Source organism: Lycorma delicatula, chromosome 3, assembly GCF_047948215.1.
Source record: "Lycorma delicatula isolate Av1 chromosome 3, ASM4794821v1, whole genome shotgun sequence".
Lineage (NCBI taxonomy): Eukaryota > Metazoa > Arthropoda > Insecta > Hemiptera > Fulgoridae > Lycorma > Lycorma delicatula.
The window spans coordinates 210,527,908-210,545,737 of NC_134457.1; the positions used below are offsets into that span (position 1 = coordinate 210,527,908).

A 17,830-nucleotide genomic window follows, 5' to 3' on the forward strand; every position below is an offset into this window, starting at 1 on the left:
TGATGACAACAGTTCTAATGGGTAACACAGTAATTATTCTATTAATGATCATTGCAAACCATTAAAAGGAGTTATAATGATATAACAGAAGTATAAAATATAATAATTTTGTTAATTTCAGTAATAATAAAATATATATATTATATTTATATAATATATATATATATATATATATATAATATAAATATTATATTCTGTATAATAATGAAATATTTTCAGTAATAGATGCACACTAGGATCACTACTTGTGTCATAACTCTCTTTCTAGTTTACATGCAATCTGACAGCAACTCATCAAAACAAACCAATAATAATACAAAACAATCTTAAATTATTTCTACCCATGTACAGATAAACTTTGTTAGTAGTTAAAGAATTATCTGACAAATCAGTACGGAAACCCCCAGAAAATAGTTCTATACAATAAAAAAAAACTACTTTTTAATTTACAATAATTTTTCCAAACTTTTTTAATGAATTATATTGAAAAATAAAAATGCACTGACAGATACTATCTAAAATAATGAGTAAGTAATATTTCAGACATTTCTTTGTGCAATAAAATTGGAAAAATATGGTTTTCAAGCATTTATTAATTACTTTGTGATATTACTTTCTATTTATTCTTTATTTCCTTCTTTTAGGAAACATATTCAGCTACTAGAGTAACTGCTAAGGTAGATATTCTAAGATATTGGTGTAAAGAAAAATTATGTTTGTAAAACTGCTCCTGATACAATACCAATACATAAAATAATACTACTAATTATATAATTCTATAATAAGAGATGTAGTAAAGCATCAATAATTCAAACCATAAAAAATAGAATTGGTTCTATTTTATTTATTATTTATAACATATTTCTTAATTTAGAAACAAACATGAACCACTTAAGACTTCCTTTACAAAATGCATATAAAATGTGAAATTGTCATTATGTTTGATCAACAAGATATTAATTGCTTAGTATGAGTAACTTGCAAAATATGAAGAAAAATTGTAGCCTCTCACAAATGATAAAAAAAAAATCTCAAACTGAAAGTGACGAGGTATAAATATTACAAGAGACAATAGTTTTCCTCAATGTTTTTTTTTTTGGTGAGAGATGCAAAAAATGGATACAAACCATATGATCTGACTATCATACAAGAATGAATTAGTAAAACCCACAAAATATACTTATGCTAATGGAAGTTATTCCAACAAAGAATGAAGCAAATTAAATCAATACTCATCATATTTACACTAAAACTTTCACTGCATTAGGAATTTTGTAAGCTGATAACAAGCATAAACGTTAATATCTGATGCAAATGCAATTGAGAGCTCTCATAGAGCAGACATTAAAAAACCACATAACCAAAATGTTGAATCTGTCAAGAGTAATTTTTTGGTAGTTGTTTAAAAACATGCTTTTTTTAAAAAAATTAATAACCTGCTGTACAGTTTCTAATTCTTTTTTTTAAACTATCAAATTCTCAAATTAAAAAACTGTTAAATTTACAAATTACCAATTTAAGTTGCAAGTATTTTCTAGCCTACAATAAAATATACAAAAACAACTCACGTAGTTATCAATTACCAAAATTTACAGTACTCAGTCCATTAATTTTAATTTTATATATTATTTCAATATATATAAAAAAATTGAAGATTTGAATGGACCTTGGTCCTAATTAGTTTGAATTATTAATGTTTTACTTTAACATCTTTATAATTATTAGATAAGAAAAAGAATAAAAGTAGTTTTTGTCCCAATCGTTTTCTTAGAAAAAATACCTTTTATAATCAAACATTTTTAGCATAATAATTAACTGTATTACTGCAATACTATTTCCCACTACTTCTCTAAATTACACTGTTAGTCATTTAGAGAATAGAACATTTTTTTTGGGCTATCAAACCACAGTGATAGATAACTTATTTTTTGCAGTTGCCTATGAAACTGGCTGAAAAAATTACAATATGGTAGTTCTAGCATATGAATGCATACTATGATACAAAATGCATAATTTTACTCAACTCTAATGAATAAAGTACGCCGGCATAATATGAACATTCAAGTCTAACTAAAAGCAGTTACACTCTTACAATATTTAAAACATGTCTCTACTACATATATTAAATAAAAAATACATATTAATATATTACAAATGTTTGTAAATAATCACTATTATATATATTTCTGTTACAGAATTACAAATCATTAAATTGATTAGTAAAATAGGAAAACACAATAAAACAATCAATAATGTACTACATGTATGAAATACTACAATCAACTTATTCAACATGAATCACAGTATCAGTGTTATTACAGATGACATATCACAAGTGATTGCTGAAAAGTTTATCCTAATATAAATTCCAATATTAAGAAACTGTAGATAGATCTACGATAAATTTTACCTTTTTCAAAAAAAGATACTTAATGGTAAATAGTTTTATAAATAAAAGTTAATAAACCCTGTCTAATTACAATTATTACTTATTATTTGCACCAGAAGATTCTTTATGTTTACAGTTCATATTTAAATTTTCTGATTCAACACCTGCTGAAACTGATTTTCTACGTGTTATATCACAAACTGGTCTGTGTTCTCGTCGCCATTTAGTAATAGCCTTCCAAACTCTAAGTTCTACACCACCTCTGAAAAAGTTTTCAAGAGAATGAATAAATGTAAAATTATTAATAACATCGTACTAAAACTGTAACATGAACAAATTAAGTAAAAATTAACTAAGATTTAGTTAAAATAATATGATTTCTACTCTAATCATATTTTTAATTGTATCTGATTTCAAATTAATATAGAAAACTAAACTAAATAACCTGACTGATTCATGACGTTTGATACCTTGTTTATTTATTCACTTTCTTTTAAGTTTTTGATCAGTGTGTAATTATCAGATACTGCTTGTATCTAGAATCAAAGGTTTTTTTTTACAAATGGAGAGTAATTTCTTGCTACTGCCTTTGAATACTCTATTGACACAATTATAAAATATATGCACATTAAAACAACACAATTTAAATGCAATAAATAATAGTTAAAAAATACCAGTTAAAAAATATCAAACATGAGCAAATTGTATAATTACATAAAATAGGGCAAGGCAATTTTATATAATTATTTTTAAAAATTACCTTAATCCTAGTTTTCGGATATCATCTCTGTTTACAAAGTGCAGTATATCTTCTAAACAATATTCTTCTACAAGGAACTGTAAAATATAATATAATAATTAAAAAGAAAAATCAATTTAAAAAATAAATAAAATTATCTAGAAACTTCCAATAGATAACACTCTTAAAATATTACTATTTGTCGACCTCTGTGGTGGAGTGATAGCATTTCAGCCTTTCATGCAGAAGGTTCTAGGTTCATATCCTGGTCACAATTTTAATACCTTTCATGTGCTTTATAATTTCTACACCATATTTTCAAATGCGGTGAATTAAACGTTAAAAAATACTTCATTTTTATAAATTTTTTATCGTTCTTAATGCATAATACATATTTATAGATTAACATAAGTCAAAAGAAAAACATAAGTCAAATATGTATAAGATACATACACACAAAATTTATGATAAAGTCATAAAGTATATCAAAATGTCATAAAGTATGATAATCGCAAATGTGATCATTAACCAGATAAAAGTAGTATGTAGATACCCTGCATAATTTGGTGACCATTATTCAACAATGCCATCAAGTTTTTCTCTATGCAATTTTAATTTTAAAATTACGAAAACATTTTCTTTTATTAGTTATAATAAAAGAATAATCATTTAAAAAAAAAAAACAGAAAGTAAAGTCACAATTTGCTTCCATGTTACTGATTCATCACAAAAGAATTAAAGACACACTATGTTTTGAATCAGATATTATTGTTAAGTTCTGTAAACAACAGAAGAGTAGTGGAATAGAAGAATGGAAGTAATTCATTCTTAACACAAAGCATGGTGAAAATTTATCAATTTATTATTAGATATTAAATTATCTACAAGTTATAAAAAAAAAATTTCTAATAATCTATTATTTACAAATATGATAAAAGCTAAAATTAAATTAGTGAGTTATCCAGTAACTGACATGAACTTGTAGGCAAATAAAAGTATACTGACCGTATAATGTGTCATTCAAAATCAAAACTGTGTTACATGATAATGGGAGCATCAATCCCTTCTATATGAAAATTAAATCATTTAGAATAAAACTGGTAAATTTCTCAGTTTCAAACGATGCTATGAACATAAGTTATTGACTACTTTTAGAATGGAATAGAAGTATTATCTGTATTATAACTTGATTTCTAACTGCTTCACTTCTCAAATAAGTGGTGAAAACTGTTAATACATCCTTAAATATGTCTAGAATCGATGATGATTTCATGGAAGATGTATAGTATAACTTTAGTGAAGATGGATTTTGAGACTACAAAAATGATAGCATTATACGTACTCTCAAATTATCAAATGGTAGTTGTGATGACAACGCAACAGATAATTTATTTACGCCTAAAAAACACTGGATGAAATGATCTCTACAGGTGCTAAATGAAAGGATTTAATTGGAAAACGGAAAAAAAATTGAATACAAAAAAAAATATTTACATTAATTATGCAAAATTAAGAGGAAACATTTTTCTGAAATACACAGAAGTAAAAGATTTTTTTTGAGAAAATAGTTTAGAGAACTACTAATCTAATTATTTTGGGAAATCTATTTTATAGAATTATTAAGAAGAGTGTACCAATAAAAAATAAATTTTTTACTAGTCAGGAGATTTATTATTAATTGGAAATTAACAGGTAAAAAAAAAGGAGTAAAATAACAAACCTTATCAATTGAGGGTTGATCAAGACCAGTACCCTGCAACCACTCTATTAACTTAGCATCTGCTGAGCTATCAGTAACACTTATATGTGGTGGTACCCGTCCATTTGACCCTGATGATTCAGGAGAATTTCTTGAACCACTTCCTGAATCTACAGTGCTAAAATATAAATTTCTTAAATTAGTATAAACTTATAATAAATGAATTGGAAAGGAAATTATTTTTATATGGTTGAGATAATTATTTTTAAATGAAGTGTTATATAGTAATAAAACCAATAATTTTAAGGAGAAAGGCAAATATTGTTTTTATATTATTATGCAATAACTTTAGAAATATTGAGCCTGATAAGTAAATTATAAAATTAAAAATAGTAAACAATACCCGTTGCAAGAAGTCTGATCAATATTATTGACTTCTTAAATTATTAAAACTAAAATAATTTTTGTCTCATTTACATACCCGACTGAACAGTGGTTAGTTTATTTGAAAATGAAAAATTAAACTTTTCCTTATTTTTCTTAGAATTTATATTTATAAAATCATATTTAAAATATATTTTATAAAATCATATTTTTAATAATTTAAAAAAAAAAATATTGAAAATGTTAATTTTATGTTTACTTTTTATAAAAGCTTGTATTTATAAGTAATATTACATAAAAAAATAAATTGTAAAAAAATAATAAGTTTTATTGAAAAGTAAAATAAAGCCATCTGATGACTAAAGATGAGTAGGCTATAACAACACAAGTAGGATATAATACGTACAGCCTGATACGTTCAACGTAATAAGTGTAACATATTCTTTGGACCAATAAAAAAAACATACGGTGTTGCAAAATCTTCCCAGCAAATGTATTTTTTTCTTTTACCAAAAAAATATTTCAAACTCTACCCATACATTTTGATTTATTTCATTTTTATGTTCTGAATTCAGCAAATCCTTAATTAATTTAATTTTTATAGACACCAACATATATATGCAAATGAACAAACAAAATAGAACTTTATATATATATATACATATACACCCACACACACACACATATATGTTAAGTTTGAGAAAAAATCCAGCTTGGAGGAAGTTGAAAATTTAAAAACAGTAATCTTTGAATTTGAGAATAATTCTGAGAAAGGTTTTACAAGACATCTTCACATCTCTAAAAGAGCTCAAAACTTATGTGAATAAATTTTTCATATATAAACCATGACCTACCCTTTAATCCAACATCCCCAACAACTAATTTCAATAGAATCATCCCATACACAGAAATACCATCAACTTCTGGCCCAGCTAATTACGAGTTATAAATCCAAATAGGTAGAGTTCATCAATTCCGGTATTGTGATATAAGTGACTGTGCATTTATAATGATTGAAAAAACCTGTTCCTCATCTTCTATGGCAAAGTTTCAATACAGAAACGCTATAAAATAAACAGAAAAGAAATCAGACAAGAAAAGTCATGCTACTCATGATCAGCAAATCTCCTTGGTAAAAACATTATGTTTCTAAAGTACAAAACCAGTTACTTGAGTTTATAAAAAAAATAAATACAGAAGACCTTACTTCCTTACTAGCCCAATTAATGATGTGAATTGCTCAATAAGTTAAAATCAACAACAGAGCAACTTCATACTGGGTTGGTATGTATGATTTCTTTGTTGACACAGGCTTTTCATTTGAAATAAAAAAAACTACACATAATGCTGAAGCATAATGTTTATCTCACGAGTACAAAAACAAATAATCAAGTTTCACTGATTTGTTTTGTAAAGGAGACCTAAGAACAATTTTATTTTTAATTAAGCTCAGATTTGATACACAAATTTCCTATATTATGGATCATAAGTATTTAAGAAAAGGGAATTAATAACAATGCTCTGGGAGAGAATTAGGCTCTGCATTATACAATTTTGTAAAAGTTACATCAACTAAATATTCATTTTAAATATCAACAACTTCTTAATATTCACATCAATACCCATCAACTAGAAACAACACATGAAGAAAATTGTTATTCTTTAATTATTGTTGATGGAGATGAGTTACTGTTGTGTGCAGTTCTTGAACCAAAAGGTTCATCAGAAGTGTTGAATTTCTCCAAGATGAAGCTGTTTGTGTTGAGGAGAAAGGGTTAATTAAAGAAAAACTGTGTAACTGTGGATTAGAACAGTTTAGAACTGAAAATTAGATCCTCCTTTAATACTAAAAACATGTAAAACTTTGACAGTTTTAAAGTGCATTGATAAACTGAATAAAACAAAGGCTTCAATAAATAAACAAAGTTCTAGGATTGGTCCTGGTGGATTAACATCAGTAATGCAGCCTTTATAAATGTATATGTAAATAAGCCATTCAGACAATTTTAGAAAACTACATAACGTAGAAAGAAGTACAATGCAATGGTGATCATAATTGCAGAAAAATTTTGAAAACTGAAATAACATCTTATTTCTTTAACATTAGAATGCACTTCAAATGCCTGGAAAACAATACATTATAAAACAAAGAACTTCAAGAAATGTGATATTTCAATCAACTTGGATGATAAAGATTGTGGACTGTGGGATGTCAGTAAGTTGAAAAAATTAAAAGGTGTTAAATAGAAATTCATATCACAGTAATAAAATAAATATAGTTTTCTTTAAAAAAATGGAGGAAAAATGTTAACAGATATTATTAATAAACATTAATTAAAAATAGTTCAAATAGTAATAAACTGTTTAATTATTAAACTGCTTTAAATTTTACAGGAATTATTTAATAATCTTGTTTTAAGTACATAAGTTTAGTAAATAGGTTCTTTTCCATTTTTTTAATGAAAACCTTTCTTCAGTATATGTAATATAAACATTTACATTTTCCTATGTTTCATTCTTTCACCTTTTTCTTGTTAAAGCATACTTCTTTTAGCTTATACAATTTTTCTGTGAAGTATTTGGTAAAATATGTATATGCAATAAATGAGAGAATGTTATACTCATGAAAGCATATAGCTCCTTCTGTTTGTTGAAGGTGAAAACTATAAAGCATCAGGGTTTTGTGAGGCATTTTTATGGGATTTTTACAACAAAAATCTAAAATGCTTTGACATTTTTTAAGACATTTTAGGATCCATATTTTTCTAAAACTGTCTAATTCTAGGGTTTTAAATAGACGATTCAAATAGCAAAACTCTGGTAAGGAGTTCAGTACTGCATTACAACATTTTGCAAAAGTTATATTAATTAACTAAACACATATTTTGAAGTATAAATTTAAACTAATTATACATTTTCAAAGGCTTCATTTTCTAGGAACAATACATGCATGACCGGAAAAAATAAAAATGTGCCAATATAAACAGAAAGATGATGCAAACTGGTCTAAAAATGCAACATTTGCGGAAAACAAAAATATAGAATTATTTTAATTTATTTAATTACAATTATCCTTTAATAAGTTTCTCTGGATATTACCTGTAACTCATATATTACACACCTTTTTTCAATAGTTTATAACAGAAATATTCAATAATCAAAATACTGTTAAAAAGTAATGAATTTCATTTCAGGAGGAATATTTTATTCCAATAAGAAATAATGGTTACACACTCAACAATCATAAAATCAACTACAAGTGGTTAATATTTTTATTATAAGAGGTTATAAGAAAATACTACATGTAATGTTTACTAATCACTAATAAAAAGATAAAATTAATGCACCTTATTTCTCGATCTCCTCTAATAATACTTGCTACAAAACTCATCTGTTCCACAGCTTGTTTTAGAAGTTGAATATGAGATCTGTTTTCTTCTAAAGCTTGTTTCAATAAAACTTGATACATGTGCTGTCCTTCCACTAGTTCTTGAAGTAGCCTAATAACAAAAAGATTATTAATTAGTACATAATCAAAGGAGAAACATTATAAAAGTATTCAACTTGTATAATATCAAAGAAAATTTACTTGGTTACAGTATATCAAATTACCAATTTTGTTGTAAAATATCAAACAATATCAAGCACTTATTAAATTTATATACAAAATGTTAATATTTTATTACTGCAGCATTAAATGCTTTCACCATTATTTGTATGTATTTGCAACAGTTAGTTTTTATAAAACAAAAAGATGAGTGAAAGTTAATCCTATGCAAATGATGGCATAATATCGAGTTAAGCTGGATTTTTCACAATATATTATTATTCTTACCCTCCATTTACATGTTCAACTTGTTCAAAATTTATGAAAAATTAATTTATAATTAAAACGGTAAGATTATAATATTTAAGTATTAAAAATAACTCAGTATTAAATAAGACTAAAAAAACTTTCATCATTATAATTTTTGCACTCTCTTGACAACATATTGAGATTAAAAGACCTGAATCTGTTTTTCACTTTTTATCACTTCTATTTTTCATCTTAAACTGTAGTTTTATTCATAAAAACAACATTGCTTAATATTTACTAGGTGGGTGAGAAGTCCCTTTACACTGAAATAAATCCAGCTTAAACAGGGTCTACTGCTGCCAATTCTCACTTCCAGAATTAATGGTAAAAGGGATTGCTGCCATCATTATACTTCAGAAAGATGGTGCTCCAGCGCATTTTAATTTGAATATCCACAGACACCTCAATGGAATTTTTCAGAATTGCTGGGACTGGACGTGGGTCAGAAGAGTCACTGGTTCCATTGCCTTGGCCAGCAAGAAGCCCTGACCTCACCACACCTGATAATGCACTCTGGGATTTTGTAAAAGAAGAGATCCAAAAATGCAGATATATCAAGACGCTTTTATCAGTATTTGAAATGATCACCCCTGATATGCCATGGCAGATGAACAACCAGAAATGGAGGTGTATACAGCTGTGCTTTGAACATCGTGAAACCTACAAAGACATTCTGGAAGATAAGCTGCACCTACCCTAATAATTTCATATCTAGCGTAAAGGGACTTCCCACCCAACCGTACACATAAAAGTAATTTAGATATCTAAAAAGCAAAACTAGAATAAAGTTATCTAACCAGTCAGACATACATGAAATGGTGTATGGATATACCAATACAGCACAAAAATGTCAAGAGATTTAATTAATCCTTTATATCTCCTAAATACTTCTGAAAATTATGATTAACAAATGTTTTAAAATCTAATAACTCTTTATTTTTAAATCTTTCAACTAAAAAAAAGTGTTTTTTATAAATAATATCAAAACAAAATAAATGAAATTTCCAAATGTGTTCAAACTGTATTTAAATAATTAACATGCAATATACATAGTCTGTCCCACAGGAAAAGTGACTCATGTGAAATAAAATACAAGACGTTGCTTATTTTAAGTTTATATGACTTTTTATTCAAAATAAGCTCCTTGTGAGTCAATACACAACTGGAAGCATTAGAAAAATTGTTCAAAACAACTCTGATACTCAACCTTTGAAACTGCGTGCAGTATGATGGTTGTAGCTCTCTGGATGTCTGAAATCATGTCAAAATACTGATATCACCATGTTTCATCATATGTTACGATGCAAGACATGAAATCTGAGTCCCTAGCGATCGATCTTTTCATGTCTCTGCAGTGTTCCACTCTGCAATCTTTTTGATCATCAGTGAGTGACTGGGACACAAAGTGACAACATATCTTCTTTTTGCCCAAATTTGCAGTTAGAATGCAATGCACAATTGTTTTAGGAATTCAATCTCCTCAATTAACCTGGTAGTTGCACAATGATCATTTTGAAGAATTTCAGCCACTTCTTGATCATTTTCTTCTACTCAAACTGTCGATGATGCTCTTGGATGTGGATCATCTTCAATGCTCTCTCTACCATTACAAAACCTTGCATACCACAAAACATTTTTACAACTCATTACTTCACTAACATAAACAGTTTGCATCATTTTAAAAGTGTCTGTGGCACTTTTACCCAATTTAAAATAAACTTTAATGTTTGCATGTTGCTCCACTGTTCCTTTCATGATCGAAGTTCAAAATATACTGTTAAAGTTTTGGTTACTACAAGCAGTCTATGATGCCAGTGCTGCTAAATTTAGAACAGAAGGTAGACGGAATACCACACTATTTAATTCATGCACGCATTAGTAGTTACGCAAATATAAAATCACTTTTCTGCGGGACGGAATGTGTATATAACATTTTGTAAAAGTTAAATGCAAGTCATTGTTTTGCGAACTTTAATTTTTTATCAAGCTTGGGTTTATAAAAATTAAAATATAAGTATGAAATTTTGCAAACACTTCTCAAAAAGGGTTGAGTATGCTTGATTTTTGTTTAAATTTTCAGATGTAGGAAGGTCAAATACTGACTATAAAAATGAAAAATACTGAAACAGCAAATTGCCAAGTGCATGCAGATGAATTTTTAGAGTTGTAAAGTTTTAAAAAAGGATGAAAATCTACTGCTATGTTAATAAAACTTGTTAAAAAATTTCTTAAGGTTGCAAAGTTACAAAAAAAAAAGTTTGATCAATTTACTCTGATACTATATGGCTACTTCACAAATAGTGTATGATCAAGTATTCAGTATTACTATATTTTACAGAGGATTATTTCTAGTTCTATGTAGTTAAAGATATTTTTAACTAAGCCAATTAATATAGATTATAAATAAACATCAATGTCTTGTAGGAGACAAATTTTTGTCTGCAGTATATCTGTATTAAAAAAAAAAATCAATGCTCTGCAGAACTATGAAGCACAAGCATGTCAGTGAAAGTAGTAACATTATAGAAATGAAATTATCCATACCTGCTGTTTTCTGCTCTAAGAGCACACAACTGTTCACGATATTCACTTCTGAATTTCAGTGAACTAACAAAACTATCAGCACTAGTTTTATGAGATTTGAGAGAATTAACTGTAGACAATACTGAAGGAGGGCCGCCAAGATCTGTTTGACCTCCTCTACTGACATCATGACCATCTTGTCCTGCTAAATTGGCTCCAAGTTCTAAAACCATTTAAAAAAATAAGAAATAGAAGATGAAGTTAAAAAAAGTAATGTGGGAAATTTTACTTGAATGCATACAAAAGGCATTAGGTAAGTTTGACAATACAATGGAACAGATTAACACAGTCAGTGAAAAAGTTGGTATGTGTTAGACAGTCCCAACCTACACTGTAGCCACTAGCCATTGTCTCAGTGTCATTTGCTTTTTAGCTGTGTTAGTGAAAGGGGTAGTGATGTAATCATGGTCAAAACAGAACACCGGGCAATTTTGCACATGGGTTAAGTGTTGATCAGTATTTAGAGGAAATGACTCCTGTGCTTGTAGAGGATTGTCTTCATTCTACAACTAAGAGTTTGAAAGAGGAATTTTGGTCTTGACGATGCTTCAAGGTCAAGTTGACCATCTTTGGCTGTGACTGAGGGAACTGATGTTGTAGTACAAAAAATGCTTGAGAGGCACAGACATGTGACCTACCACCCAAACAGAGGTGTCCTTGGACATTAATGCTCTAGCAGTTTATTATATTCTGTAAGATCACCTTTAAATTAAAAAAATTTGTACTCTTTGGGTGCTGCATAACTTGACAGATGATCAGCTGACACGTCATATTTCATGGTACCGTGAAATGCTGAAAAAGTTTGAAAATGGGAAACCTCCCTCAGTGAACATTATTGTGATAAGTGATGAAACGTGGCTGTACTATTATAATGTTCCAGTCAAGGCTTAAAACTAAGTGCAAATGTTCAAAGATGAGGAGACCCCTCCCTGTGGCTGTTCAAAAATTCAGCTCAGTAAAGTGAATGATGGCCATATTTTATAGTATGAGAGGAATTTCAGAGTGCATTTTGTTGAAAACTCAGAAAACAGTTTCTGGGGGTATTAAAAGGAATGCCTACCTAAAAGTTGTTGAATCTATCAAGTAGCTGCACCTAAACTCAAGAATGGAAACATGGTTTCTTCACCCCGATAATGTTCCAGCATACTGCTCAAACGTTTGCTCTCAGTATTTGGCTAGCACTGGAATAAAACTGTTAGAACATCCTCCCAACAGTCCTGGCCTCGCTCCATTTGACTTTGCACTGTTCCCCCAGGTGAAGAACAGACTGAAAGAGAGACATTTTATGAACAATGACGACTTCCAAGGACTTGAAATGTTAAGTATGCCCAGATCTCCGACAAAATATAGCACGGTTTCTTTGAAGACTGGTTTCGAAGGATGAAGAAGTGTATAATGTGTAGAAATTATTTTGAAAAATAAAAAAAAATAATCATATTGAAAAACTTTCCTAATCCCTTTTGTATATTTAAGAAAGATTAAAATTCTTATTATTACTCCAACATAAGAATAGTAAAAGACTTTCTATTAATTAAATATTTCAATTATTGGATGCAAAACTGACTATTATGTCTAGTAGTGACATCCTAGTGCACAAGAGATAGTATGAATAGTGTAATATCAGCAGTGTTATATATTAGCCTTAGTTAAACCATATTTTTTATTGACTATCTTATCATTATGATTAGAACTGTAATATTTTTATCTAGCAGATGAGTTCAATATTTTTACACCTAGAAATATTCTATAACTTACTGAGCTAATAATTTCTGCCTTTTCTCTATAATTTCTTTATCTTAATGTATTTACCTATATTATTATTACTTTTTAATAACGTGGTGTATAAGGTAAAGAGAACACTTGTCAGTTGCTATAATGTTGCAATCTAACAGTAAAAAATAAACATTTATTATTTTAATTATCACTAAACATCTAGTTTGAAATGAAAATGAAAACAGTTTGATTTGATTATTTGTAACCTTCATTGATCACAAAAGGAATCTCTTTTGCATTGAAAAAAAAATTGTTATATATTTAATGTTAAAAATATGTGCATTATTAAAGCTTATATTTTTATAGATATAATATCACCTTAAAGTACTGACAAATGAATCCTATTTAAATTTAAAAAAACTCAAGAAAAGAGGGCACAAAAGACAAATATATTACTATCATATGATAAAAATATCAAAAGTAAAGAAAAATTTGTCTTAAAGAAACCAACAGGTTATGTGACAGTTTTAAGCAATTAATCTACTCTAGTACAATGGAACGTTAAAAAAAGTCTCTTTAATAAATTTATAAAAAAAATTCAAAATGGTAGACTTTTCTGTAGATTTTTAGAGTAATTTATAACAAAAACAACAAAATAATCAAAATTAGTTTGCATTTTTTCAACAACATAACTTTTTACATAACCAATTAAAAAATGAACAATTACATAAACAGAGCTAATTAACCAACTTTAAATTGAAAAATGTTACACGTATTAATGGGGTACAAAATCCTCAGAATTTTGTCTTTTAAAGTGGTTTTAGCTCATTTCTAATTTTTCTACAAAAGTTTTCCCTTTTACAGATCACATATGATTTTTTTTTTATATTACATTGGCCAAAACACAACATAAACTAACTTGATTAATATTGAATGAAGTTTCCATAAATAAAAATATACACATACATAGTAATAAATAATTTTTATTTATAGATAAATTCCTAATTCCTATAAATAAAACATGTTTATACATTTTATTACTTTGAATGTTTATACTTTATAAAGTTTATTTTAAAATATTTTTTGAGTAAAATATTATACAACAATTGCTCATACAACACCGATATATAACAAACAGATTCTTATAAAAAAAATTACAACATATAAAATCAGAAATAAAGAAGAAAATATTTCATAGTTTGTTATAACCCTACCCGATAGAAAAATAACTTAAGGAAAAATTAAACTAATTTAAAAAATAATAATAAGAAAAATACAAATATCAAACACAAAAAATCATCCCATTTCAGAAAACATACTAATTTTACATACCAGGAGATAAAACAGTTATAGCCGCCTGCACTGCTGTTCGAACCAAATTATCCAGAGCAAACATCCAATGTGGTTTTATACTATGATGTCGTAATACAGTATTTACCTAAAACAATACAAAGAAAAATATTCAATAATAAAGCACAAGTTGTATCATTAGAAATATAATAAAGTAGTTTTTTTTTTCAAAATAACTTATACTTAAGTTTGTCTTTACTGTTACTGTACAACCTATTTTTTGTTGTTATACAAAGTGTCTGACGAAGTAACAGAGAAACATTCAGGACATGTTTTACTGGTGAAAATAATGAAAAAAGTACATATAAACATAGGTCTGGAAATGTTTTGTTTTAGAATTACGGCTAGCAAAAGATTTCACCTAGATTTCAGCAAAGAAGCCCTACTGTAATTTTTGGGACCCAAATTAAAGAGTTGGTGGTTTCTTACATAATATTTCTACAGTACATTTCTTTTTATTAAAGAGCTGAAATCTGGGCAAAATCCTTTGCTAGTTGTAACTCGAAAACATAGAGTTCCAGAGCTATGTTTATATGCACTTTTTTCATTATTTTCACCAGTAGAATATGCCCTGAAAGTTTCTTCATTTCTTTGTGGACACCGGTATCTTCTGGGCAAGAATTAAATATTATATACTATTATCAGTGTTTCAGTACTGATTATAAGTACTCGTATTTTAATTTCAAGTAAGCATGCTCCTGTAATAATAACCATATATTGATTTAGTTCAAAAAAAACAAAAGAATCTTAAATTTCAGGTCATATGATCAGGTGTATGATCAGTGGATAAGTTTAATTAATTAAAATTTTTTAGTTTCATGCAGGAAAACAATTTTTTTTCTCCATTTGTTGTTTACTAATGAAACAATGTATTTAAATGTAAGGTATACTGTCACAACATTTTCCTGTAGAGCATGGAAAATCAAGCTGTAATAATCAAGCACAAGCAAACTCTAAAGTTACAATTATTTTGCCAATGCTTAGGTAAAGGTTTAGAGCTCTTTATTTTTAAGGGCGGGATACTATGTCCATAAAAGAAACTACTCGTCATTCATACTTACGATATTTCTGCAGAAATGAAAATTCTGTTATTTCCCAGTAAGGTAGGTTGCAATCTGGCTGGAATAAAGATGTTCATATGAAAATAAAAAAATGCTCCCATGTCATTTGACTGGTTGCAGTGGACTCCATGATTTGTTGTTCTACAGCTGGCCTCTTGGTTCATTGGATCTTGTACCTTGTGACTTGTGTATTGTTTTTAATAGTTTTTGGGATGTGTGATTTTTTTCAAGGGTATTGTGTAATTGCTACAATTCCTTATAACTGGATGAGCTAACAGATTGAATTGTTACTATTGTGGAGTCAATAACAACAGAAATGGTAGAGTAGGCTAGACTTGCAGTATATTCTACATCCTTATATATATAGGTATATTACAAAGTCCTTCTGGGATTTTCATAACCTATTTTACTTTTGAAAATAATTGAAAAAGTTCAAAAAACATATATCCTGAATGTTTCGTTTGTAAGTTACGGCTAGTGAAAGATTTTGCTCGGATTTCAGCTACCCTGGTGAAATAAGATCATACTGAAATTTTTAGGATGTTCAAAGGACAGAATTAATGATTTCTTATGATTTTTGACCTGAAAAATTGAATAAAATAGGTTACACAACCATATCAGCAGTAGGTTTTGAGAAATCTGGGATAAAACACAATAAATTGGGGTAAAAAACCCATTTTTTTGTTTGACGTACAATAACTTTGTTAAATGGGTAATAAACACATACAATGTTTAAACAAAATTTGTAGAAAGTTTAATTCTAAACCAAATGATGTAAGATAAATGAAATAAAACAAAAATAGTTAGACAAATTTGAATTTTATTTAGAAATGCTACGCTAGACCAAAATGCATCTTATGAACCAGTTAAATATTCTAAAATGGGCCCACCATTTTCAACAGATTTCTTGGCACAGATCTGTACTGTGTTTGTTGCTCTTTTTAGTTCTTCAGTTCTGTCATTAGTTGCTCAGCCACATCCACAATGCAGACAATTAATTCCTTATGAGAATATATTTTTGTTTTGCATACAATATTTTTTTCATCCATCCCCAGACAAAAAATCTAAAGGCGTTAAAATCAGCCGATCCTTGTGGCCAGGAATGTGGACCTCCACAACCGATCCATTTCTCAGGGAAATAATGATTTAAGTGAGTGGAAACAGCACAAGAGAAGTGGGGAGGCATGCCATCGTGCTGGAAATATACTTTGCATCTCAGCATAAGGAAAATTTTCAAGCAGTTGCAACAATTCTTCTTGAAGAAAGTAGACCTCAGCATTTAAGCGGTCAGGTAATATGAACAATCAAAACAGCTGATTGTGAAGAAGGCCGCACCACATATTGATGCTAAATCCGTGTTGAAAATTGCCTTCCACCATTTCATGAGGATTTACTTCTGCCCATCTATGCTCATTGCTAAGTTGTTGGCACCATGTTAAGTGAAATTTGACTCATCAATAAACAAATCATACTTGTAGAGTTGTCAATTTGTGTTCCACTAGTAACAACTCCAAGCAAAGCGGACCGTTTCCTGGGTGTAGTTGTTGAACTATCTGTGTGATAAGAATAAAATTTGTTTTGTTTAAGTGTCCTCCAAACCGTGAAATGCGCAACTCCAATCTGCTTAGAAAGACATCATGAACTGACGCTTGATTGCATCAATAATAATTTCATCAATAACAGTATTGTGTTGGGCAGGTCGTTCATAGCTGGTATAAATACTAAGTAGTGAACTGTTTCCTAAAGACTGCAAAAAGTCGTGCTAATTATTTTGGGATCTGGATTCCTGCAATTCGGAAAACTTATTTCATGTTCTACTGCAGCAGCTGTAGCATTACCATTACACACACCCAAAAAGAATACTTAATTTACCTTACAGAATGACTTGAACACAAATACAAAATAGGACATTATTGATCAGCTGTTGTTATTTTATTACCAACTTTGAAATAATAATTTTTCAAATAATTTATTGTATTTCTGTCATTAATATAAAAATTATTATCTAAGTAATTTTTATTTTATAATTTTTGTGTAATTTCCAGATTTTTTAAAT

The 17,830-nt window shown here is 28.3% G+C and overlaps 1 protein-coding gene across 3 annotated transcripts in view; it reads right to left on the reverse strand.

Moving 5' to 3' along the window:
• Positions 1-234: 234 nt before the first annotated feature.
• Ask1 (apoptotic signal-regulating kinase 1) overlaps positions 235-17,830 on the reverse strand; it is a 140,651-nt gene continuing 123,055 nt past the window's right edge. For 2 of the 3 annotated variants that reach the window (XM_075361440.1, XM_075361439.1), the window contains 6 exons: positions 14,696-14,801; positions 11,612-11,813; positions 8,559-8,711; positions 4,849-5,005; positions 3,150-3,226; positions 235-2,651 (listed from right to left, as the gene is read on the reverse strand). In XM_075361440.1, coding sequence (XP_075217555.1) covers positions 2,486-2,651; positions 3,150-3,226; positions 4,849-5,005; positions 8,559-8,711; positions 11,612-11,813; positions 14,696-14,801 — 861 coding nt within the window. In that variant the 3' untranslated portion in view covers positions 235-2,485. Of the gene's footprint in view, positions 2,652-3,149; positions 3,227-4,848; positions 5,006-6,065; positions 6,276-8,558; positions 8,712-11,611; positions 11,814-14,695; positions 14,802-17,830 lie in introns of those variants that run through there. The other variant, XR_012755838.1, reaches the window with a different exon arrangement.